The 25,645-nt window shown below is 38.4% G+C and overlaps 1 protein-coding gene across 1 annotated transcript; it reads left to right on the top strand.

Moving 5' to 3' along the window:
• The first annotated feature begins 44 nt into the window (after nucleotides 1–44).
• LOC128975292 (serine/threonine-protein phosphatase 4 regulatory subunit 1-like) lies at nucleotides 45–23,885 on the top strand. The gene is made up of 20 exons (XM_054392112.1): nucleotides 45–98; nucleotides 227–271; nucleotides 6,732–6,864; nucleotides 8,108–8,214; nucleotides 8,801–8,943; nucleotides 9,400–9,546; nucleotides 10,995–11,102; nucleotides 12,086–12,151; nucleotides 12,704–12,862; nucleotides 13,372–13,565; nucleotides 13,899–14,335; nucleotides 14,902–15,134; nucleotides 16,148–16,240; nucleotides 16,725–16,910; nucleotides 17,171–17,332; nucleotides 17,916–18,016; nucleotides 19,198–19,318; nucleotides 19,979–20,113; nucleotides 20,848–20,989; nucleotides 21,909–23,885. Exons 1-20 carry the CDS (start codon nucleotides 92–94, stop codon nucleotides 22,061–22,063), a joined length of 2,874 nt encoding a protein of 957 aa, XP_054248087.1. The 5' UTR covers nucleotides 45–91; the 3' UTR covers nucleotides 22,064–23,885.
• The last annotated feature ends 1,760 nt before the right edge of the window (nucleotides 23,886–25,645 follow it).

Here is a 25,645-nt window from a genome sequence, read left to right as displayed (position 1 = left end):
TGCGGGGACTGACCCGGGGGCAGGAAGTAAAGACGGCTCCTCCCTTTGCCCTCCCGCTTCCCTCCTCCTCCTCGCTCATGTCCATTCCAAGATGGCTGGTAAGTGGGGCCGGCCGGCAAGCAGGCGGGAGGGGGGCGCTGGGGCGGCTCACCCGGGGCTGCTGCTGTCCTTGCCGTAGTCTTCCAAAACCAACCCCCCGGTGTCTCTCTTCTGTTTTTGTTTGTAGGGATCCCTTTGTATTTTGTGGATTTGCAGGATGACTTAGATGATTGTGAGTAACTGTTTTTTATTTTTCTGTTTCCCGTTTAGGCCCTCCCCCGCTCTCCCATCTCGGGGTCATGCTTTCGTTCTCTTTCCCCTTTTTTTTCCAGTTTAGGGTGAGGGGAGGATTTTGAGGCTGTTAGTTTGGTAGATGAAAGCTTCTAGGGCGTTAGGGCTGCTGAGTTAAGAGCTATTTGTGTGTCTGCAGGAGCGCGGTGCTGACAGGGGAATGGGCTCGCTCCCTCTCTCAGCTGTGGGCCTTCGCCTCACCTGGTCTCTTTCACAAGCCTGTAAGCGCTAGCTGTGAGGGGCCGAGCCACTGGAGCATGGGCAGCCTCTTTGAGCGGGATTTTGGGAGGCAGCCGCTCTGCGGCCGGAGGAGGAGGACCTGCGGGCTGGGGGCAGGCCAGGGGTGGTAATCTGGAGACCAGCCTTCCCGTAGACCGTCCTCGGTGTTTCAAATGGCCGCTGACCTGCTGGAGTCAGTGTAAACAGCATCTCCAACAATGGGCCGCGGTGAATCTCTAGGAAAGGAAAACGACTCCTGCCGTCGGTGGTTTAGGGGATTAGCTTGGCTGTCGGTGGTGGTGAAACTAGCCTGGAGTAGCCGAGGGATTTCCTAGCTGCAGCAGCTCAAACGGGTGAGAGTTGGAAATACTGTAGAGGCTGCTAAGGATGCCGTGTTTGGCTGTCCCTCCCTCCGGTGGCGCAGGCTCTCGGCAGGCCGTTGCTGTGGTGGCTGTGTGTTCCTCGGAATTCGGAATAAAAGAAAACCCGCTGTTGTAGGTACGATGGTTGGCTAACTCAGACCGGTGGCTTAGGTTAAGTGCCGTGTCCGTGCGTCATAGACCGGGCAACAGCAACACCTCTACCACTGTAAGGCAACTCTGAACACCTATCAGCCAGCTTGGTAAGAGCTGCTACTTCAAGGAGACAAATTTTTGACTATCATAATGATACAAGATTGTATTACTTTAGAAAGCAATAATTTATGTGGGGTGATTTATTCGGCACTTTGGATGCTGGATTGACTGTTCTATGAAAAACAAAAAAGAAAACCAATGCTTGGATTTGTTTCACGTGAGAGATTCTGTTTACCACAAGACCATTATTGTTTAATGGTACTTGCAAATGTGTAACAGATGGCATCTCCTCCTCCCCAGTCTAGCATGAATAACCTAATTGAGGGAGAAGGTGATCTTCAGGAACATCAAGGGAAATGTTGTAACGCAACTGTGACCTAAAGCATTCGTTGAAAAGATGCCTCTGCAGGCAGGAAGTCGTTCTGCGGAACTTTGTTAGTTGCTACTCTGAAATGTTGTTGCTCTTGTCTCCGAGATTTCTGCATTTCACTAGTAGATAACACACATAAAAGATGTGCTGTTTGCATTTTTTATCATGTTCTAGGAAGAAAAGTGTGTGATCTTTTGTGATGTAAGTGATGTATAAATGGTGAGATTTTTCATGCCAGAGTTCTTAATTCATGTTATGTTTGCGGTTTTGTGTACTTGCAAATATTTTTCCTATTTCTCTCACACAGATAAGTTGTAATGCTGTGAGTTCCTTACTGCTATTACCTATTTGAAAAGCTGGAAATCTAAAAAAATGTAATTATAGAAAATAGTAATTAAAATGTGCATATTTACTATATAGGGATTTAAAATGTTGATAACACTATAAGAATTTGCTTAAAAAGCATTACTAAAGGTTATTGCTTGCTTCAGTAAGTAGATATAAGACTTTTGTGTAAAATGTCTTAAATGACAAAAAAAGCATGTGTTGAACAAAATTTAAGAGGAGCGTTAACTGTGATACACTTTAATCTGCTTGTACTGATTTAAAGACTTTTGCACTGCGTTCTGTCAGACAAGCTCTAACAGTTGTTGTTTTAGTGCCTTAATTAAAAGCTGAAATTACCTTTCTCTCTACCCTAATTAAAAAATAAAAAAACGCACAAAAACCAACAAACCAAACAAAACCCAATAACAAATACAAAGCAACAAAACCACAATCCCCCAAATGAAACTCTCGATAGTGCTAATGAATGCTTAGCTATGTCTTTCGAAATTGCCCCCAGTTCCCTTTGAAATTTTCTTCTCTCTCTGTTGGGGAAAAAACAACCAAAACAACACTCTAGTTTTGTTTGTGGTTTGTTGTTTGTGTTCTGACTGTGTTTGGTGTAAGCAGTGGAAATAAATGGGAGCTTCCTGCAGCCTGTGGTCTTCTGTTATGAGCCTTGGCCTTGAACCAGGAATGACCATCACTAGGAATAAAGTGTTCGTTCTCCATTAGTGTTCAATCTTTGGCTGTTCTGTTGAGACTGTGTAAAAGATTAGTCTGGGGAGTTGATTAAGAAGTTTGATGCTTGCGGGCAAAACTCTAGTTAGAGTCATGAAGTTCATAAAAACGTTCAGATAGAGGGTTTTGCTGTAAGCAGTGCTTATTAAGCTTTTTATATAGGTCACTTAAAATTTGTAACGGAAACAGCGTCAGGATAAGCATGTAAATGAATGTGCATTTTAGCATTATTGAAATCTTACTTTATTATTTAAAAATATTCTGAGTTCGTTATTTTGACAATGCAGTTAGCATTCTGGCATTGAAGTCTTTTCTTTGTGTTACAGCAGAATACAGATGTCCCACTTAGCCTGAGATACTGTTGTGCTAATCCAGTGACTAGTCTAGCAAAGAGTTAATGATGCATTTTAGGGAAATCTGGGGGAAATGGTCACTGGAACTGGATTTTTACTTCTGTAGTTAAATTGGTGAAATAGCGCTATAAATGTTGAAGATCAGTTCTGTTTTGAAACAAATGAAGAGTCTGGGGCATTCATCTGAATATGGGAAAAAGCTGTATTAAAATCTACTAAAAATCATTGAGTACAGCATGAAACTTGTTGTTAGATGAGTTACTGGATCAGCTGAAAAAAATAATTAGCTTCATTAAGCTTACTGGGCCTTTTGTCCAAACAAGAAAATTATTTTTCCTTCTGAAAACAGGGAGAGAAAACGATGATCTTCAGCTCATGAAATCATTGCACTGTTCACTGTTTTGTATTGGTAACAGTGAATATTGATACCAGCTAGTGATGTTGAGTTGCATGGTCAAATCCTGTGACCCTGCAGGTGTTTCTCATGGTCTTTAAACAGCTTTTGAGTCTAGGTCAAACTAAGGCATGGTGAAGTCAAGTTCAGCTGTGAGTACTGTCATATTTATTCTTGTTTATAGATGAACAGATTTCAAGCTTACTTGTTTGATAGTGTTAGGGGGAAAACAATGAACGCTTGACTCGCCTCTGAAAGAATATTAGATAAGAAACACTAATTCTTTATTGTTCTGTCATGTCTTCTGAAACTTTCAAGTGCCTATGAGTTCTTATTTTATGGAAAAAAAGAAAATTAAAATTATCTAGAGAAGAAAAAATGCATTCTGCCATGAGTATTACTTACTTACATGTACTGAGAATGTGTGGAAAAAATTTGAGGTATTTAACTTTCTTGATCCTGAGCATAAGCAGTTTGCTCTGTTTTCTCTCTGGTCCTAGAAGAACTGATGTGTGCTTAGCTAGTTTAAATGAATAATAGAACTACTCCAAGTAGTAAAATTCAGCACGTTCATCATGTTTACAAAATTAGTCCCAGGTGTAGTATTATAGTCAGAATTGAGATTTACTTAACTGCCATTTGAATTGGTAGAAATTCAGAAGTATTTGAAATGAACCAATAAAAGTCTTCAGTTTTAAGTCATATCTTAATTCAAGAACATGTAGGCTCTACATAAAGTTAATGGCAAATATACTGTTTTTTATTTCTTAAGCCTTAATAAATCTTTGTATACAAACGGGCTAGCTCAAAAATTAGGTAGTGAAAGTGTCTAACCTGTGTGGATTTCAAAATGTGTATGTATTGTAATTGCATAGAGATATGGATGGTCAGAGTTGGCCTTTCATGTGCTGAATTTTTTGAGACATCAAAAAAGAAATCCACAGTCCTACACGTGAGCTTTCAGGGATAGAGCAGGTTGCTTTTGAAGCAGTAAGTACTGCATGCTGCCTCTTCAGTTGAGTGGAAACATGGGTGTTGGTATAATGACCATATGTTTCTGATCGTGTAGCTCTTGATTCACTTGTAGTATTTGTCTATACATTTGAGATGTGAACGTTTATTCTAATCCCACAGTTTTCTTCTGTTTGAATCCCACTGGACTTGTTGGTGAGAGTGTATTGTCTGCAGGAGCAGCAGAATTCAGGCTCTAGTCTTTTAATTCAGCTGATTTCCTTGGAGGCTTTGTGCATTCTTAAACCAATCTAGTTTTTTTCTTTTTCTCTCCCCTGAAGTTCTAGGCTTTTAATTCAGCTTATTTCCTTGGAGGCTTTGTGCATTCTTAAACCAATCTAGTTTTTTTCTTTTTCTCTCCCCTGAAGTTCCAGGTATAATGTTTTGCACCAAATATGTTCAGACAATTTCTACTTTAAATTGTATTTCTGAGAATGTTTTAGCTCATTTAAAATAACTGAAAAACGGAGTTCTGGTAATAGAGGAATTTATACAGATGTATATACAGACACACACACACACATATATGTATATATGTGTAAAGTGATTTATAGTGGGTATTAATGTAGTTTAAAGATGGGTGTGCCAGGTCTCAGATTAAAAAATTCTTTAGGGAAATAGTGTTTGTAATGTAAAACGAGTAAAATAAGAGCGAGGGTAGAGCTGAAGCTTAGTTATGGTGATTAAGGTATGGTCATTTCAATCTCATGTTTGATCATGGAATTACAAGGACACATAATTTAGCACACTAGCTCTTTAAGAGTGCATTATGAAATAATACAGACTTGCCTTTAGGATGTGCAAGAGCTTTGTACTGGTTGGAATGGTGCATTGGGAAGGACTGTATTTCTATCATTATTATCTCAGATACTGAAGATAGGGATTATATGGTACTTTAGGTACACATTTCTTAACCTTCAATGTGTGTCAATGGGAGTGAGTATTCCTGTTCTTCCCATTGCACGTGTGGGAAACTGATGCTATAAACAAAACTAGTCCTGGTTTGCTTTTAATTACTTAGCCAAAGCTCTGCTGCTGTTAATGGAGGCACTACGGATGTTTGACTGCTGGAAGACAGGAGGTGTCTGCCTGTAGAGGCATCACCTAGACGGCCTAGATTATAGTCTCAGAGGCACAAATTCAAATACAATGTATTTGGCTTGTCAATGTGCTTTCAAGTTCAGTTTTGTGCTTTCTTTGCTGATTTAAATACCTAATACTGTATCCTGCCAAGTAAGAAACTGGCTTGTTGTGTTCAGTGTTTGTAACTCTCAGCACATATGCTAGTTTGAGAGACTACTTCTTGCATATGAGAAGCCATATTGGCATAATTTGCGTGTACTTAACTATGATCACAGTTGCTATATTTATGTGAATGAAGTGTATGTAGTTTTTGGACTGCTTGGTTGGGAAATTTGTAAACCTAATGCAGCAGTATCAACTACTCTAGTGCAACTCTTTCTGTAGATTTGTTTGCTGTATGAGTTTCTATATCCACTGTTGAAATGAGAGAATTTGTGTGAAAGGTTTGTGTTGCAGGCACATTATTTCACTGTCTTTGAAAGATTAAAAAAAAAACAACAACCCACAATTGGCAGCAAAATTATTCTGTTCCCTTACCTCTTCATAGTCTTACTTTTTACCTATAATCAAATACATGTTACTGGATTATGTGACTGCAAGACTTGCTGACACAAAATTTAACAGTTGGTATGGTAACATGTGGTTAAATATCTGTAAGCTGCAAATAATAACATTGGAGCAGAGAGTAGGCTTACGTGGCAAACTCTGTACCTGAAAGGTCTGTGGTAGAAAGCTCCCAGTACGTTCACAAGTAAGGTAAAGATGATTTTTTTTCCCTAAAGCTGCCAGTCTGATTTAGATGTATAGGACCCAGTGACTACAGTGAGAAAAATGTGTGCTAACTTTGAAACAGACCAAGAATTTGCTGTTATAAGGCAGTATAATTGGGATTTTTCCATCACAATTGACATTTCAGTTTCTTTTAATGGGACTTACTGTCATTTTGAATGCGTTGGTAAGTTTCTGCAATGCAATTTTGTCAGCTGAGCCCTCTTAAGACATAGTGCATGAGGTTAGTCCATTTATACTGCAAAATAATATGTGTTTAAAGCTAAGGATTTTCTGTCAGTTGCAATTAATTAAATTTCAAAGCTTGAATTTACAGATCTATATGCAATTTCTGCTCTTGACCTCATTAAGTACAGCTCCAGATTATTGTTTTTGTTGTAAGCTATTTCAAGTGGTGTACAGATACTTTTCCTTTGAAGACTAGCTCTTAAAAGAAATAGTTATTGATATAGTGTGTTTTACACTGTAACATCTCTTGTTGACTCATGGATTTTTAATTTTTACTTACTTATTTATTTGGGTTATTCTTCTTGTCTTTCAAGTTGGTTTTGAAGATTATGGACCAGACTGTGACAGCATGAGGCTAACAGCATTCTTGGATATTCCTGGACAGGATAACTTAACTCCCCTGGCTCGTCTAGAAAAATATGCCTTCAGTGATAACATATTTAACAGGTAAGGGAACAACAGCCACACTTGATAACTGAATATGATAGCATTGTGGATGTTAAGGTGTCGCTGCTTCTGTTGTTAATCTCCTAAGTGCGTGCCTAATAATATTTCTGTTTGTGTGACTTCTTTATAACGCTGCCATAAAAAAGTGTTTTGATTCTTTGTTATCCAATTAAGATCTCTCAGCTCCATCTTTGTTGGCATATTGAGTGCACCTTCAGCAACAATACCAAGCTGCATGGTGCAGCAGACATGCTGGAGGGAAGGGATGCCATCCAGAGGCACCTTGACAGGCTGGAAAGGTGGGCCCGTGACAACCTTATGAGGTTCAACAAGACCAAATGCAAGGTCCTGCCTCTGGGTTGGGGCAATCCCAAGCACTGATATAGACTGGACAACAGCTGAAGAAAAGGACTTGGTGGTGCTGGTGGATGAGAAGCTCAACATGAGCCACCAGTGTGCACTTGCAGCCCAGAAAGCCAATCACATCCTGGGCTGCATCAAGAGAAGCACAGCCAGCAGGTCAAGGGAGGTGGTGCTCCCCCTCTACTCCACTTTGGTGAGACCCCACCTGGGGTACTGCGTCCAATTCCCTATTACAAGAAGGATATGGACCATGTCCAGAGAAGGGCCACGAGGACAATCAGAGGGCTGGAACACCTTTCCTATGAGGACAGACTGAAAGAGTTGGGGCTATTCAGTCTGGAGAAGAGAAGGTTCTGAGGAGACCTTATTGTGGCCTTTCAGTATCTTAAAGGGGCCTACAAGAAATCTGGGGAGGGACTTTTTAGGGTGTCAGGTAGTGATAGGACTACGGGGAATGGAAAAAAATAGAAATGGGTAGATTCAGATTGGATATTAGGAAGAAATTCTTCACCATGGGGGTGGTGAGACACTGGAACAGGTTGCCTATGGAGATTGTAGAAGCCCCATCCCTGGAAGTTTTTTTTTTTTAAGGCCAAGCTGGAGGAGGCTCTGGGCAACCTGATCTAGTATGAGGTGTCCCTGCCTGAGGCAGGGGGGTTGGAACTAGATGATCCTTGAGGTCCCTTCCAACCCTAATAATTCTACGATTCTATGTGGAGAAACTGTATAACTGATATGGCTGAATGTTCTGAGAAAAGCTTGATTTTTTTTTTTTCTTTTTTTAAGGTGCCCTTTAGCACTTGATAAGTTTTCCCTTTGCATCTCATCTACATGTTGTTGGCAGGATGTTAAGGCAATTAATATGTTGTTTACTCCACAGGCAAATTATTGCCAGAGGTCTTTTGGATGTCTTTCGGGATTTCAGTAATAATGAAGAAGACTTTCTGACTGTAATGGAAATAGTGGTCAGGCTCTCTGAAGATGCAGGTTTGAAAGTTTTTTCTTTTGGAGGAGAAAAAAAACACAACTAATTTATGTTACATAAGCTGCGATACAGAAGGCAATAACTTTCAATTTTGAGAGGGCAGTGAGTAAATTAAAGAAACTAAATCATCTAACAGCAATATCTGTCAGTGAAAACAAGATTTTTTTTTTCTTTTTTTGAAGTATTTTGTGTGAAAGGTGTATAAAAGAAAGTCTTTTGGTACAGTAGCTGAAGTAGTATTTGTTTCAAGGAATTCAGTATATCTGAATGTGTGGGGCATGTGACAGAACAGTTTTTTGTTTTAATATCTCACATACTCATGGTGATTGAGATTTCTAGCTTATGCTCTCATCTGATTTATTTAGGAACTGTTGCCAAGTTGCTTGACTATGATGGTATATGCAAGGCTGACCTATTTTATTCAGCTTTCCTTTAAGAACAGGCCATCTCAGTGGTGATGTTTGTTTTAAATATTTGCATTTTCCTCTGTTACGAAAACATTAAACAAAAAATACTACTTTTTTTCTCAAGATCCTTGATCTCACTGTTATATTTACTGATGTAGTTTGACTTTCTCTTTATTACTAGAACCAACTGTGCGTACAGAACTGATGGAACAGATACCTCCTATTGCTGTGTTTCTGCAAGAAAGTCGACCAAAATTCCCAACAGCATTTTTTGAATACCTTGTGCCCATAGTAGTGAGATACCTCACAGATGTTAACAATCAGGTAGGAAAACCAGACAACATAAGTTGAATCACTGGAAAATTCTGTGTAGTTCTGTAGTTCAGCTATGAGGAAGAGATAATAGGAAATTCCATGATGACTGATAACCAGCCTTTATATAGTGTTTTGTGCTTGTTGCTTTCAGCTGTTTTGCTGGGAAGATAAGAAAAACTTAACAGGATTTCCCTAATGACAGTCTGTTACAGGAGTCCTGACTTACCTATCTTCTGCTGCATCTTTTGTCTTCTCCTCAGAATTTGATGAAATGTCATCAAACAATGATAGCATATGTTAGTATTTATTGCTAATTTCTTATGATGTTAAAAATGAGAGGGTTTTTCTGGGGTTTTTTGTTGGTTAGTTGTTAGTTTTTTTTAAACTTTCATCAAAAGCATGCTTTTTATGGTACTCATAAATGTTGGTACCTTAGTGATAGGCTTTTTGTTTGTTTGTTTATAGGTTAGAAAGGCAGGTCAAGAAGCATTGCTTATACTGCTAGAACAAGATCTCATTTCTCAGAGTGACATTGAAAATAAGGTGTGTCCAATTCTGTTGGATCTCTCTGCTCCAGACAGTGACGACGAATACAAGGTGGAAGCTGTGAATGTAAGTTAATTAGGAAGAAACCTTACATTTTTATGCTTCCCCCCCTTCTTTTTTAAATACCTTTTGTTCTTTTAGCAGTGCTACTATAAAGGTATTCTAGAATATAACAGCTCCGTGTGCAATTCTCAGGGGCATAAACCCCAGGTTTTATACATTTGCTCTACCAGGTTTCACAATGATATTGTAAAAGTATGAATGATGACCTGATCTTAATTCTTGGCACTTTGTAAAAACATTCCCTGCTCACTTTCAAGAAACCAGTTGACTCCACAGAGAAGTGCTGGTGTGTAATTACATTTCAGCATGGATATGTGACACTTGACCTGTAAAATAGTTTTACCGGCTAGATTTTCCTCTTTGTTGTTTGTGAGTTGGGTGTTGCTTAGGCAGTTTTCCAGGCTGACATCTGATCACCAGATGCCTTTTAAGAGTTTGAAAATTTGTAGGAAAGGCCTTGAATGGTGTCTTCCTTAGTTCTTGTATAGCATTCTATTACTTAGGCAAATATTTATACAAATAAAGCTTATTTTTGTGGTGGTAGAAAGCTTCAATAACTTTGGAAAAATAGAAATAGCTAGGTAAGTACTGTTTATCTGACAACATTCATGCAGCTAGTGCTTCAGTCAGAGAAGTCAGCTAGAAAGGGTAGTGGGAACCCCTTCCTTTTTGGTGTTGCAAACATAAGAATTACAACAGACTATCCTCCAAAGTGGAACCTGAAAGAAAACATACAATCCCAAGAACTTTGTTTTCACAGCAGAAGCATGGTTTGTAGTGGTGGTTGAAATTGCTATTTCCTCAGAGAAGGCTAGATTAAAGAGCATTTTGCTAACTTTCTTTAATTAGGCTGTGATGTTAACTGAGTTTCTGAGGATTTCTGCAGTGTGTGCAATTTGCTCACATACAACTAGTTTGTCTTGCTCTCTTTCTCAGACAACACTATGTTGTCTGAGCCTATAAAGAGCTGAGACTGTTCCTGTTTTTAAGTATCTGAACAGCTATATTAAAGTCAAGAGGCTTATTTGCATGGTTCAGCTTGAAATAGTTCTAATATGCTTGAAGACTGTGATTTTTGTGTGCTGGTGAGTGCAATAAAACTTTCACATTCTCTGTACAGAGAATCAATGTATGCCACACTGAAACACCTTTCAAATTTTTCAACTATATTAATAAATATGTAACCATATATAATATGTTAATAATATTTAACTGGATTAAAAAAACGCAAACAATCATGTACAGAAATGTTATGTTCAGGCACAGTGGCATAGAATAATGTTAAATACAATCTGTAATTGTTTCACATAGAACAGGTGTGTGAGAAGACAATGAGTAGCTGTTAAAGCTATTTGATGGTAGTTGCTCTTTTGCTCTCAGAGAATAGAAGGAATATTTGTGCTTACAAGCTTTATAATTTTCTTTACACATATCCTCTTCCTGGTTTTCAGATAATCTGTAAAATGGCTTCGATGTTGAGCCGAGCAACAGTTGAACACATGCTACTTCCTCGTTTCTGTGAACTGTGCAGTGATGGGAAATTATTTCAAGTCCGAAAGGTTGGTGTGTTTTCAACCCTAAACCACTTAAAAATGAATTTACATAGTGCTGTTAGAATGCGTTCCTCAGCTAATGAACTCTTTGAAAGAGTATGGAAAAGTGGTGTTAATTTATTGATGGTTATAGTTTCTGAGGATAATTAAAGAAATAGCTAACACTATTAGTGAATAGCTTTGGTGTAGAAGTTCTTGCTCATTTACTTGTTTTGGAAAGCCTTTCACTAAACCACTGTGCTTGGCTATAGGATGCAAACAAGTTACCTGATTTCTGCCACCTTACTTCAAAACCAGAAATTCAAATACAATAGATACTTGAGACAGCCTTCAGTTTTAAAAGTGAAAACCTCTGGTATTCTTGAAAGGGTAAATCCTGAAAACATAACATTTCAATTCATCTTTGAGTACCAAGGGAAACTTGCAGCATAAGAAATCATGAAATATTTGAGTAGACTTTAGCATCATGCAGAGCTTCAGCTTGCATAAGGTAAGGTGCACTTGTTGGAATTTGAGCTGCATTGTAGCCTTCTAAGTAAGCAGAATGAAAATACACAGAATGAATAAATCTTACGTTAACATGGTCTTACTTAATAGTCCAAAATCCATGATGTCATTCCAACATAAGAATGTCCTCTTTGCCTTAATTACTGCATTTGTAACGTATTGTACCAAGTTGAGACCTTCATTAAACTTCACTTCAGCAAAGTACTTAAGCCAGTCTCAGCCATAGCAAAGATAGTTCTGTCAGTACACCTAAGTCCTGAGCCTGGTGTCATATTCTAGTCTGCTTCAGTTTTGGCAGCTGCTGTTCAGAGTAATTCAAACTTTAAAGTAGGCTTATTAGTCCCTTTTCAATGATTGCTGAAGTAGGAGGTGCTCTTCATGCAGAAACATTTATTACTGTTGATGTCAATGGTTAAGTTGACAGTAAAACTAATGCAGTTTAGAGAGCCAGAACATTATTCATGACTTTTTGTATTTCTTAGATTTGTGCAGCTAATTTTGGGGACATTTGTAATGCAGTTGGGCAAGAAGCCACAGAAAGACTGCTGGTATGTAAAAATCAAAATCCATTCGCAAGACTTGTATTTCTCAGTTCAAAAGGTTTAATAATGAGTTCTTTCATTGTCTTCTCTGTAAGTTAATCAGTGTGCATGCTTTATTAAAACTGATTTGGCTAAGGCTTTGGTTGCAATTATATGACAAAACTGGGAAGAAATAGAAATGGAAAATTCTTGGTTTGCAAAACACTTTTAATGCGGTTAAAAGCATATGCAGTCGTATAGACACACACTTTAGAATTACTCACTGTTTCTTTTTTTTTTTTTCTCTAAACTAGATGATCAGGGGAAAAAAGGCCATTGTTAATTCTTCCTATGTTTTCCTAGTGTATGCAGTTAAACTTAAAATACTAATGAAGTAAATGGCAGAAAGTTTTTTCCAACTTCTTCAATTAATACATGGTATTAACCTGTCTCCATTTCTTTTATTCTTCACTCTCTCTTGAGTTGTTGTCTCCAGTTTCCAAACAAATACCTTGATAGTAAGTTGCTGCAGTCTTTGTTTAGTCTTTAATTAGTCTTGGTGTTACTTATTTCTGGCAGATTCCCAAGTTCTTTGAACTTTGTTCTGATAGTGTTTGGGGAATGAGAAAAGCTTGTGCTGAGTGCTTTATGGCAGTGTCTTACACCACATCTCCAGAAGTTCGCAGAAGCAAACTGTCCCCACTGTTCATAAGTCTTATTAGTGACAGTTGCAGATGGGTAAGTACCTCACTGTAATTGATGCCTCTTCACAGGCAGATCATGCACTAATAATGGGCAAGTCACAAGTGTATGGTAATGGTTCTCTGAATTTGCAGGGATTAGTCTGGTCTACTGAAGTATCTTACTAAGATGGTATCTTTTTTTTCTCTCTCTCTCTCTTGCTACTTAAAAAGGACTTGATAGAAATTTTAAGCGTAAACATTCTTCTGAGAATAGGCTACTTGTGCTAAAGATACTAGTTGAAGTAGACAGTGATGTCCTTCAAATCTGGAACTTCTGACAAATGTCCTGACTGGGATTGTAGATGCATGTTTAATATTCTAACACCTTTTGCTCAGGTGTCGCTTATTTTGCAATTGACAATTGATTGTCTTTGGTATTAAATGAAGCTGGTATAGTGAGAATGAATTGGTTCTAACTGAAAAAATGGACTGAGACTTTTATTCTTCAGCATTAACTCTGCAGGAGGTGCCTGAGTCGTGATGTTTGTCTTTATCCTGTTATAGGTTCGTCAGGCTGCTTTTCAGTCTCTTGGCCCATTTATTTCTACCTTTGCAAACCCTTCGAGTGCTGGTCTTTACATTCGAGAAGATGGGACACTGAGTATCCGGCCATCAGTGCAAGATGTGAATTCCAATTCCTGTCAGCCAAGCAACAATATGACTTTAATCTCCTCCAGTACAAACGCTACATTGTCCTGGTAAAATCATGGGAAAGATCTGATGTAATTCTTTGAATTGCTGTTTAGGGATAAAATTCCCTGTTTGAGAATACGGTTCCAGTAAAGGCCTGAAGAGCGAGATTGCACCTGTGTCTGACTGCAGCCACATTATTAGAAAATTCACTTTGGTTGGTTCCACAGGAGGGTAGAGGGGAAACTGGTTTAAGTAAAGCATGATAATAACATAGATTCTTTCTGCAGAGAAAAACAAGCTTCTGTAGTTGATGCTGGCTTTTCTGAAGTATTTAATTGGAAAGTATTGTTACAGAGTACTTTAAGTTTTATTTGGATAATGTGTGTGTCTGTTTCCAGTTCAGAACAACCGATGGAAATCAAACCAGAATCATCAACTGAGGAAACTTCAGCTGAGGTTAATGCAAACCTTTTAGTTGAGAACCTAAATAAAGATACAGGGGAAGAAAGTGCGGTTTGCTGTATCAGTCCTGGAGAAGATGCATCTCAGTTGTCTCAGGGTGACGAAGTTGCTGCTGGTGTCACAGAACTCGCTAAGGATAGCAATTTTCCTGGAACAAACTCAAAGCTACAGCCTGCTGAGGACTTATTTAATACTTTTCTGTATTGGCGCCCTCCTCTGCCTGACATAAGTCAGGATCTGGAGTTGCTTCAGTTCAAGACTGAAAAGCACAAAGATAGCTGCTCTGTGCCATGCAATAATTGTGTTGCCAGTAGTGAAATAAAAAAAGTTCTAGAAAGCTTACAGGAGCACATAGATGATCCAGATGTTCAAGGTGAGACTCTGTAACAGTAAAATCCTGGTTTCTCTGAGCAGGTTTTCTCCTGGCCTTTACAAAACCCATGACTGAGTTTTAATTGACTGGGTGTTCATAAGGTGATGGAAATTCCTTGAGTAATAAATTATACTGTAAAGTTATTCACCAGCCTTTTTCACAAGATCTGAGTTATTTCTAGAATACCTGGGGAAGTGTCTTATCTCTTGTTTGCATGCAAACGACCTTGTTGAAATTTAAAGCTGTCTTTCATTATAAGTAAACTTGAAGTATTTTTTATGATGGAGCTACCTGTTTTCAGTTGAGTTCATCTAATATTCAGTTGAGTGAGAAGGACCATTATTTCAAGTCATCTTTTCTTAGCCTCCACATACAAGCTTCTGCTGAAAATGTTAATACATCCGATTTGTTGCTCTAGTTTTGTGGAAGAGTAGTAGAAAGTTTCTGCAGTTCAGGACTAAAAAAAGCCCTGGGCTTCTTTTTATCTCTTTAGGTTAACTAATTACAAGTTTAATGCTTTCTAAGCGCAGAAGGGAGACTTAAATGGTCTTTTTTGCTTTATACAGCTCAGGTCCAAGTGTTGTCTGCTGCTCTCAGAGCTGCTCAGTTTGATTCTGTTGGTGACTGTGAGACTAAAAAGCTGGAAGAAAGCAGTGGCAAACTTCAGAACAAAACTACTTCAGATGAAGCAGCTGTGTCAGATGCTACTTGTGAACAAGTGGAAGACGAGAATCATTCACCCCCTGCATCCCAGGATAACATCAGTGACCAGTCTACCACCAGTACACTGAAAAGCACAGTAAGTATGCACTCCATGTCTGAAGTGAATTCTTGCCACTCGAGTACTGTGTGTTTGTGTAGCCCCTGGCATAATCGACCCACTACTAACCTAAAGCCTTTGGATGTCACTGCACGGTAACTATCATATGCTACTTATATTAATTTAAAAAGAAAAGCTGTTGAAGGCTATTATTTCTGCTTTCACGTAAATTATCTAAGAGTTAAAGTTTTGCAGTCGTCTTGTAGTTTTTTTGAGATGAAGTGTACCAAATACAGTCTCACCTCTTCCTGTAGCAAATCTAATTTTAGTCTTTTATCTCCAGACAGGAGGCTGAATTGGGTGGTGACACATACACAGTTCCTGGTTACTATTTCTTGATGCAATGTGCAGATAAGAGTAAAAGAATTACTTGCATGATATTTAATGTTGCTGGAACTAACCAAAACATAAAGAAAAGCTCTCTTTGTGAACAGCAATTGTACATGAAACCTGAACAAACCTGTAAAATACTGTGTGGGCTTTTGGACATGTCTCTTTGGTGTTTTAAATACTTTCATATTTTTTGAAGTCTTCTGTTGGCATTTGGATAGAGATGTGGGCTTGGGAGTTTCTAGCAGTATGTTCTAAAATGAATAAAGCTTTTTGTCATGGTAGTGACTGACTGAAAGCAACTGCCAAGCTGTCTTATTAAACATTTATTTAAATTCCTGCCAAGAGGAAAAAACATATAGGAGTATAGCAAAAGTAACAACCTAAAATCTATAGGAATGTTTGGGTTATTGTTTAAATAAAATTGCCTTTTTTTTTTTTTTTTTTCCAGAAATCCAACTACTGTTCTCTTCTTGCTACTGAGGTCTTAATAGTGTTTGTCTTAGTGTACAACTCTGTCTTTTTGACCTTGTATAAACATGCTGAATAAGGCCTTGCCTGCACAAGGCTTTTTTGTGTCTGAATTGCATTGTGTGATACTTAAAATATCCTAAACAGCACTGAGTCTAACTCATTTCACTAGCTACTGCTTCCTTTTGCAGGACTCAGAGGAACAACACAGAGGAACCAATGTGTTCTTGAAGAAGGAACAAGGAAATAATCCATCATTTGAAGATGACAAGTCAAAATTACAGGTTATTACAACAGCACTTGACTGCTTTAGTGGAGTACTGGATACAGCTTTTGCAATTGATCATTTGCAGAATTTGTAGAAATGCTCTGGGCATTTGAGGAGAAAACTGTTTTAAATCAGAAAGCTAGAAAAATCCTCTCACCCTTTTGGTGCCTCAGAGGCAATCTGTGCAACCAAAACATGCACTGTCAGTACTGTTTTGTCACTGAATTTACTGTCTGCCTTCAAAGAAGAAATTTTGGCTTAATGTAACATGTTGATAACATAATAATTACTGTTCATTGACTGCTCTGTCCTAATGAGCGGACAAATAACTGGGGGGGGGAGGTCATTTACCTTTGTAAAGCTAGCCCACACAAGGGACACCTTGCTGCTGTATGCCTTTAGCTCTCAGATGGTTTGTAGCAAGAGGATACTGTAGCACAACAGGTGTGTTTTCTTTCTGATATTAAAGTGTTTTGCTTATGTACTGTCTCTCTCTGTAGGATATCATACCCCAACCTTTATTAGATCAGTACCTGTCAATGACTGACCCGGCTCGAGCCCAGACTGTGGACACTGAAATAGCCAAGCACTGTGCCTACAGTCTTCCTGGGGTGGCCCTCACGCTGGGCAGGCAGAACTGGCACTGCCTGAAAGACACATATGAGACACTGGCCTCAGATGTACAGGTGAAAAAATCCCAATTTTTTTAATGATAAATCAAAATGTACTTCCTTATAATGATAAATCCTTATATGGAAGTATATTTTGGATTAAATGTGCACTAAATATTAATCTTATTTATGAAGTCTGATTTAAATCTTGACTTATGTGCCTCTGCTGTTCAACTAGCCCTGTTTGTTCTGCTCTCTCAGTGCAGGTGTAGTTCAAAAGCTTCTTGATTGTAGTTGTGGTGCCTAACCTAGTTCCCTTCTTAAACTGTTTGCAGTGGAAGGTACGTCGGACGCTGGCTTTCTCCATACATGAGCTAGCTGTGATTCTGGGGGATCAGCTAACAGCTGCTGATCTGGTGCCCATTTTCAATGGATTCTTGAAAGATCTAGATGAAGTGCGTATTGGTGTCCTTAAACATCTGTATGACTTTCTGAAGGTAGGAAAGTGGAATTGAATTTCTCAAAATATTTTTGTCTGACTCCATTATATTAAGATATTTTAATTTTTTTTTTAATGAAGAATGCAGCATCAGTATCTAATTACATGTCTAGTTTTGTGCAGTGCTGCCAGTGTGTGCCTGTGTCTTTAAGGTCCCTCACTTCTGTCTCTTACCCCATTTGTATATAGTTTTAAATGCTCCTAACTGTTGTAATCAGTGTTTTGTGCAGTCCAGATGGAAAGTTGGGCTGTGAGCAATATGTGTTTTGGGCTGGGAGAGAAGAGGGCAGAACCTGGAGGGCTCCTGCATAATAAAGACAAATTCCTAGGTTTTGGTTGCTCAGGCTTAGGTCTAGAGATTGTGCTTTGGCAGATGTCTTTGCAGAAGTGATGACTTTAATGTACTTTTTTGGATTTCGGTCTTGTGAGTCCAGGCACTCAGCTGATCTGTGCAAGTTTTAGTAAGCATCTTAGCAGTGATCATGTGGGAAAATGCATATAGCTGTGAATAGACGAATAGACCAGAGAACTGCAGGTACCAGATTTCATCAGTTCTATACTAATGACGTTACTCCTTTTAGTTACTTCATGCAGACAAAAGGCGAGAATATCTTTACCAGCTTCAAGAATTTGTGGTGACTGATAACAGCAGGAACTGGAGGTTTCGTTACGAGCTGGCAGAGTATGTAACTTTGTTAACTTCTGATTTTTAATCTGTATTACTGACTCGGAAGTACGTAATTACATCCAGAAGTTAGCTCATCCTAATATGAGCTAAAAGATTACAACCATTCTTTATTGAGGAACTGAACTTAAGTCACTGGCTGTTGGGATGTTTGTGTGGGTTTTTAGTTGGGTTTTGTGTGTGTGTGTAGAGGGGTTGGTTTAGGTTTTTTGTTTGGTATTCTGTCTTTTGGGGTTTTTTTGTAGTTGTGTTGGCTTTTTGGCAAGTTGTAAGCAAGGGTGACTGAAAGTTAAATGTCTGTGATTATGCTAAACTGGAGATCTGGTTCACTTGTACCTCATGACAATCTGATAGGTGCTATTCAGCGAAGTTTCAGATGTTACTCAGTTCTAGACTACCTTACATAAAAATCAATGAAATGTGTACAAAGTCAATTTTGTGTGAAATTAAAGTTCCTAAAAATTAGTTTATTTATTTTGTATTTGTATATGATTGGATGTATAATAGAGAAAGGGTAACACCTTGCAGTTCTTTTTCTACAAGCTCTGACATTTGAAGCACCCAAAAAATGCTAGTAGGCATAGTTTGCAGCCAAAACCTGATCTTCGTGTTTATCTTACGGGCTATTGAGGATTTACTCACCCTTTATAGTTTGACACAAGAAGTTCAATTCAGCTGCAGTGCAAGAATGTTGTACAGTGGTTTCCTGACATCTAGTGGAGAGTTGTCACTTGGGGGTTAGTTTGGCTTCTGATAACATAGTGGCAGTGGTGTGGCTAAAGCGAGTTCTGTGCAGTTCCAAGATGCAAACCATTTTATGAAATGTAGCTTTTTACACCAAAATAAATTTTTCGGTTTTGGTTTGCATAGATTTACAAGTTATTGGTCTGAAATTGCAAAGAAACTTCTTGTTTTTCTGCTTTAGCTGTTGTTAATATTTGGGATAATTTTAAATTGTTGGTATGTATGGTTTAGGTAAAAGTTTCTTTTGGACTCTCTGATAGATTAAAGTGTGTACGTCCAATATGTGTGTGAACCTCTGTAGAGTGAAGCAAAGAGCAATCTGTTCAAGTGCTTTGTAAAAACTGTGTTAGTTTTGAGCTTCCAAGTGATCCTTCCCTGTATTTAAGTGGAGCAGGTCAGTGTTGCATTTGCTAATGACTTTCTTTGTGTTCCAGGCAGCTGATCCTGATACTGGAACTCTATAATCCCAATGATGTCTATGACTACTTAAGACACATTGCACTAACTCTCTGCTCTGATAAAGTTTCTGAAGTTCGGTGGATCTCCTTCAAACTGGTAGGGGATTTAGTTCACTTCCTGGCAGGAAAGAAGGAAAATGATCCTTCAGAGGGATATCTGAAATTACTGTTTTCTTTCAGGAAACTAGGGTGAATACAGAATGTTTTGCTAGACATGGTAATATGGTGGGGGGTTGAAATCTGAGTTGTCAGACTTGCGTAAGTATTAAAAACTTTCTCTGATTGTATGTGAATGATAGATGTATTTTTCAACTGGATGAAAACCAGTATACAGATTTAGGAGACCTCCCCTCCAGTTCTAGGGGTGGAAATAAATTGCTAATCTTTTTTTCCAAGTTGATTTAATTTGTCATGAACTTAAGGCCATCATCCCATTGGTGTCCTGAGTGAGTAAAAAGATTCCTTCAATTTCTTTTTCTTCATGGCACTATGGAAAGGGAGATTAAAGGTGGTTGTAATTTCTTTTAGCGGTTTTTAGCTGCGCATGGGAGCTTTTTTTTAAAGCTTATGCTTTCAGAATAAACCCAGTAATTTATTAAACCCTGGAAGTGCAGCTGTTTACACTGAATACAGCTTTTGGTGTCCTTTTGTAGGATTCAAATGAAATGACACTTTTTAAAAAAACTTTATAAAGGCTACAACTTCACTCTCATCTCTCCTTTCTTTTTTCTTCTTCCCCCTGCACTCGACTTCACAGGTTGTAGCAATACTGCAGAAGTTCTATGCAAACAACGCAAATGCCCTGGGATTAAATTTTATTAACGAACTTGTAGTGCGGTTTCGTCACTGCTCCAAGTGGGTTGGAAGACAAGCTTTTGCCTTCATTTGTCAGGTTGGAATGTTCTCTCTCTGTTTCGATGTGTACATTTAATTTGGAGCCAGTTTGGGGCTTTTTAGCAGTGTGGGCAAAACTGAAATTTGGACTCTGGAATATTTTTGTTGTTCTTTGGGTTCTGTCATGCTCTGAGTTGGCAAAAGACAGTGGCAAAGTCAGTGTGATCTCAGTACTAGCATGTGGCTGTCCAGTTTTGAAGCTGTGGTCCTTGTTTTGGTGTCTGCCTCCAGCTGAAATAGCTGATCCTTGTACTTCCTGGCATCCCCATGTTAAAGTCAAGAATTATGCCCTAAATGGAGATGGATTTTGTGCTACCTTGACATCTTTGTATGAAATTTCACAGGAGGTCTTCAAACTACCAGTGGGTGCTTGATGCCATAAACTACTTCCTCTTTATTTCCACTTACCCACAACCAAAAATGCTTATTTGAGGAGCAAATGTTAAAAGCAAATGGGGGATGATGGGTGTGAGACCAGTTATTTCTTAAAGTACAGTTGCAAGAAAGTTACCTGGTCTTGCTGGGTTGTCTTCAGATGAACTGTAGGAATAGTAGGACATGTTTCCGTAACAGCTTTTCAAAGGCTGTACTTCACCAGCATACTTCACCAGCATAGGGTGTGTTTGTTCAGAGTTACACTTGTCTTTTTTCAGTAGGCTAAAGGAAGGACAATATGGAAGGAAAAGCTTTTTAACATAGATTTCATTCTCTTGTGTTCTGTTTTTCTTCTAGGCTGTAGTAGAAGAGGAATGTATGCCTGTTGACCAGTTTGTAGAACACTTACTTCCCAGCCTTCTGAGTCTTGCTTCAGATCCTGTGCCAAACGTAAGGGTTCTGCTGGCCAAGGCTCTACGGCAGACCTTACTGGAAAAAGGTGTGTTCATTCACTTCCTTGGAAACTGCTTGTCATTTGGGAATGCTGTCTCTCTGCCAGTGCAGTTCTTTATGAATTGGCTAAACTGGTAAAAGACTCTTTGGCTCTGTTTATACTGAAAACCAGAGCTGTACGTTTTAATCTGGGACACTGCATTTAAATCCAGATTTAGGAGTGTAGGTTTAGGAATATTTGCTGTAGTGGTTTTTCTTGCTCAGAATATTTGATCATCATCCCTAAAGGGCCTCAAACGGGCATCTAGCAAATGCTGTATGTCATCACTAGAGGGCACTGAAGTCCTTGTGTAGAGCAAGAAGCCCTGCAACTGCTGGATGCTGCTGCAGGTGCTTGTCACAGCCATGATGGGTATGGCAAATACGTTTTTGTTTTTTTTTCTAAAACATCACATTATTTTGCTATTGTTTTACTATATATTACATGTGTAAATAAAACAGTTGTCCCTGGGGTCCATCAGGTGAAGTGTCAGCCTTCTTCTGAGATGGTTTGCTTTGTCATTTTAGTTTTAAGCTGCTACCATTCCCTGTATTAGAATTCCTTAAAAACAAACAAACAAAAAATCAGCTGATCACTGGTTACTCAAAGGGAGATGCACAGAAACTCAACAGTCTTTTTCAGAGTAAAGTATGGAAAATGTTTGTAATGCATTGACAAGGGCAGCTTCCTGACATTTCTTGACATTTCTATATGGGGATCAGCAAAAAGAATCTTTCTTAGAAATATTGAAGTAGTAGTTTTTCTCTGTCAGCTTCTTTAGCTTCCTGTAGTTTCTCTAAGGAGCCTGTGAATTGGATGAGCGACCCCATATGCTTTTAGCATCCTCTGTATTTCTGCACTGGCTTGTGCCTTAGGGTTTATTGTTTTGACTTCGACTAAAATTGTTTTTCTCCTTTTATTCTAGCTTATTTTAAAAGTGTTGGCAATCCTCATCTAGAAGCTGTAGAAGAGACCATTCTAGCCCTGCAGTCTGACAGAGATCAAGATGTGTCCTTCTTTGCCACCATAAAACTAAACCAGGGTAACATGGACAATACTGCCATTGACAAACAAAACTAACGTGCGCTTCTGCAGTAAATGCGACGTCAGAATGGTTATTCACTGTATGTTTGGGGTTAGTATGAATAATGTGGACAAATAGGAAGGGTTTTGTTACCTGCCTGAGCTGGCAAAGGTCTCTTGAGAAATGTTAATGATCTTTATTTCAGGACCTCATTTCATCTACAGCTGTGCTTGTCTGATGTGTCTGAGTAATTCCTTTGGGTTTTTCTGTTATAAATGTATGTGGTAACTCCAGTCTCGCACGCAATTGTGTGTAAAATCTTACACCATACTCAGTGTTTGTGTAGTTGAACTTCATATTTCATTTTGTTAAAAAAAATTTCCAATAGCAGAACAGTTTGCTATAAGCTTAAAATGGTCTCCAGAACTTAAAATCTGATTAGAGCAAACTTGAATGGATATTCTTTCCTCACTTCTATGGCAGGTTTTGTACTGATTCAAGTATTGCATTTTAACTGGAAAATGTGTAGTATGTGAATAGTTTTGACTTTTAACAAAAAACAACGAAGAACTTAATTCTCTATCAGTAGCAAAAAGCTTTCATTTTGTAAAGTAGTTTGCTAGAATTAAGACATGGTTCATTTTTAATATAATGTGATGTTTCTCAAAGCACAGAGTGCTCAAGATTCTTTGTATATTGTGACTTTTCTTTTAATTTGGTATTTCTGAGCTGTATCCTCACAGGTGTTAACATGTCTGGTTTTGTTACTGCTGGCTTGCCTAGTGGTAGGTAGACTGTAAAGTTCCCAAACTGAAAATTACTCCTCCTGCCCTAGAGAAGTTCACTTCTTTTAAGAAACTGAGTTCCTGCAATAGGTGCTGTATCTGCAGAAAGGTACTAAATAGTTTTGTAGACTGAAGTTTGTGTTTTGTTTGATTTCCATACATACCTCATGGAAAACCCACCTTTTAACTGGTCCAGCATTCAAATCCCAAGCAGCCTATTGCTTTGTTCCTAAGAAACAAAGGACCTCTAAAATATGAAAAACCCCAAATAATAAATTCTGAGGGGAAGGGTCGTGATGCAATTTACCCTAACTTTTGTTGATTGTATGGTAAGGTTAGAGGCAAGGTTGGGGTCACTGAGATCCTTAAGCAGGATGTCTTCTGTGTTTCAGAAGAAAGTAAGACGTACAGTTAGAACAAAGCACTGTTAATAGACTCCGATGGCTTCTGATCAGTTTCAAATCTATAAAGCTAATACTTTTTGGTCTTCTGTTGTGTCCTAAATCTGCAGATCATGTGGGGCTTGGGGGGAAAAAAAAAAGTCTTTTTAAGACTGTGGATTGGAACTTTATCCTGTTCAAAAAACAATGCTTAAATACTAGAGGAATGGTTTTAGTGGTAACAGTTACTTCTCTCTGTGCACAGTTCTTCATCATAAATAGCCTTGTGTAAATATTTCCCCTCACTTCACTGTGATGCTAGTGAGTAGTTCACGTGGGTGAAAGTTTTTACATTAATGTCTTTTTTGTTTTAAATCTGCCTTGTCTGCAATACAGCAAGTGGGTCCCTCAGCTGGGGTCAGTATTTCTGGAGGGCTCAGTTTTCTGTAAGTTTAACTAGTCTTGTATTATAATCTGTACAGTATTTGTAACAAGTTGTTTTCTTCAGGTCACAATGTTCTTTGTAAATTGCAGGCAGAAATGGGTCATTGCTATCAATTCTGCAACACTAGGTTTAATTTTTTACAATTTTTTTATAATTTAAAACAAGTGCTTCAGTACAGACTTTTTATGATTGCAATTTCTTAACAAAAAGGTCCCTCAAGTTAATTTTTTTCTAGTTCTTATATCTTTTTCTAATGCTGGCATTATACTGGTATTTTCTAACAGGTCAGGTTTTCTAAGGCCTTTCTGACAAGGTTTTACTTCTGTTTTTTATTATCAGTTCATTAAATTTTTTCAGCACTGAATAAATTTTTTTAAGTGTGTGTATATGTAAGTATGTTTGAAATCTACTGTATATAAATTAAATACTTTGAGCATTAATCCAACCCAGGCTTCTGTCTGTCAGATAATCTTCAATAGATACCTTTACTTGCAATAATCTGCTGGAAAATGCAAGCTTCTGTAAGTGTTAGAAAGTTTTGGTTAATGGTCACTACATTTTTAATTAGAATACGTGTAAGCAAACCACCAGCTATAAAAGTTCACTAAAAGGCTAAACAGTTCTTTGTTTTTAACAATATTTTGGTACCTCTCTGGCTCCAGAAATCATGTCTGCTTTAAATGATATGATTTCAGTAGAGCGTTTAAGAACTGTTAAACCTCTACAGCTGCATGCACTAATGGGGGGCATCATAGCTTTGGGGTGGTTGTTTTGTTTTGTTGTTTGTTTTTGTTTGTTTTTTTTTTTTTTTTTGGTAGGCAATGTGCAGGTCTATTGAACAGATTTACTCTCTACCAGATTTGTGGGTTTGGTTTAGTTTTAAACTAGAAATTATTTCAGCATGACTAAAGACCGCACTTTATGTCTTGTACTAGACAAATGTATGCAATGAGTAAAGCGATGTGTTCATGTACAGTTCTCTGGGTTGTTTAAATTATGCAAAAATATGTCTTTAAAAAGCCAGGTAGAGCAAAGTCAGGTCATTGATACACTTCACAACAGTAGTAAGAGTAGTCCTTTTAAACATTTCTAGCTAAGGAACATGAAGATAACATTAGTGGGTGCAATATTGCTCAGACGCAATAGGAAATTATCAAGCACTTGTAATCCAAAGCCTGTTAGTCATGCTACTTGGCATTCAGACTTGCTGGTATCTCCTGTGTGGTGTACACTTGGAATTAGCCAGGTGCTGCCCTAGTGGGGTTGTGTCTGTACACAGTGGTGTTTAGAACCCAGTTAAGTGGGGACACTCTGGAAGTGTCATTTGTTTGTCAGAATAGAGAATCTATGTAACTTTGTATTTATCTCAATAAATCCTGTAACTGTTTTATAAACTTAATCGTGGTAGCTGAGTTTTGTCATGGGGGGGATGTGAGTGTGTTCTTTTGGTTAATGAAATATTTCCCTGGTGTGAACACTGTAATTGGTCAAACCTGGGTTGAGTGTGGAATTCATCATACTATGTTGTAAAAAATCCATTAGATGTCCAGAGATGTAGTACACACAGTGTGTAAACAGGGCCTTCTTCAAACATCATCAGAAGACTGAGGTTTTCTGTTCTTGGGTATTGCAGTGAGACTGAGTGACTTGCCTGTTATAAGAAGCAGAAGCTCTTACAGACCATTTTGCATTTGCAGTCCTGTCAAGTCTGATTGGTAAGAAAACTTTGATCTTTATAGAACAAACCATTTCCGTGGTGTTTTGATAGAGGGCATGCTGCTTTCTTGATTCAGGACTGAAATACTGTCTCAGCAGAAATACAGAGTACTCTGGCTGATTTGTACTGTAAACCTTCAGGCCTGAACAGATGTGTTCATGAAATATGCTTTGGCACCCTTTGTAAGAACCGTTATCTCTGTTACCCTGGCCAAATTCCAACCTGGCTAATCACATTCTGTTTCTCTGTGTTTCCCCCACCACTGCAAATGGGTACTGCAGGGTTCTTCACTCCCTTCCTTAACTGTTGTG

Source organism: Indicator indicator, chromosome 24 (assembly GCF_027791375.1).
Source record: "Indicator indicator isolate 239-I01 chromosome 24, UM_Iind_1.1, whole genome shotgun sequence".
Taxonomy (NCBI): Eukaryota; Metazoa; Chordata; class Aves; order Piciformes; family Indicatoridae; genus Indicator; species Indicator indicator.
Note: the sequence above shows the minus strand (reverse complement) of the source record. Positions and strands in the feature narration are given on the sequence as shown.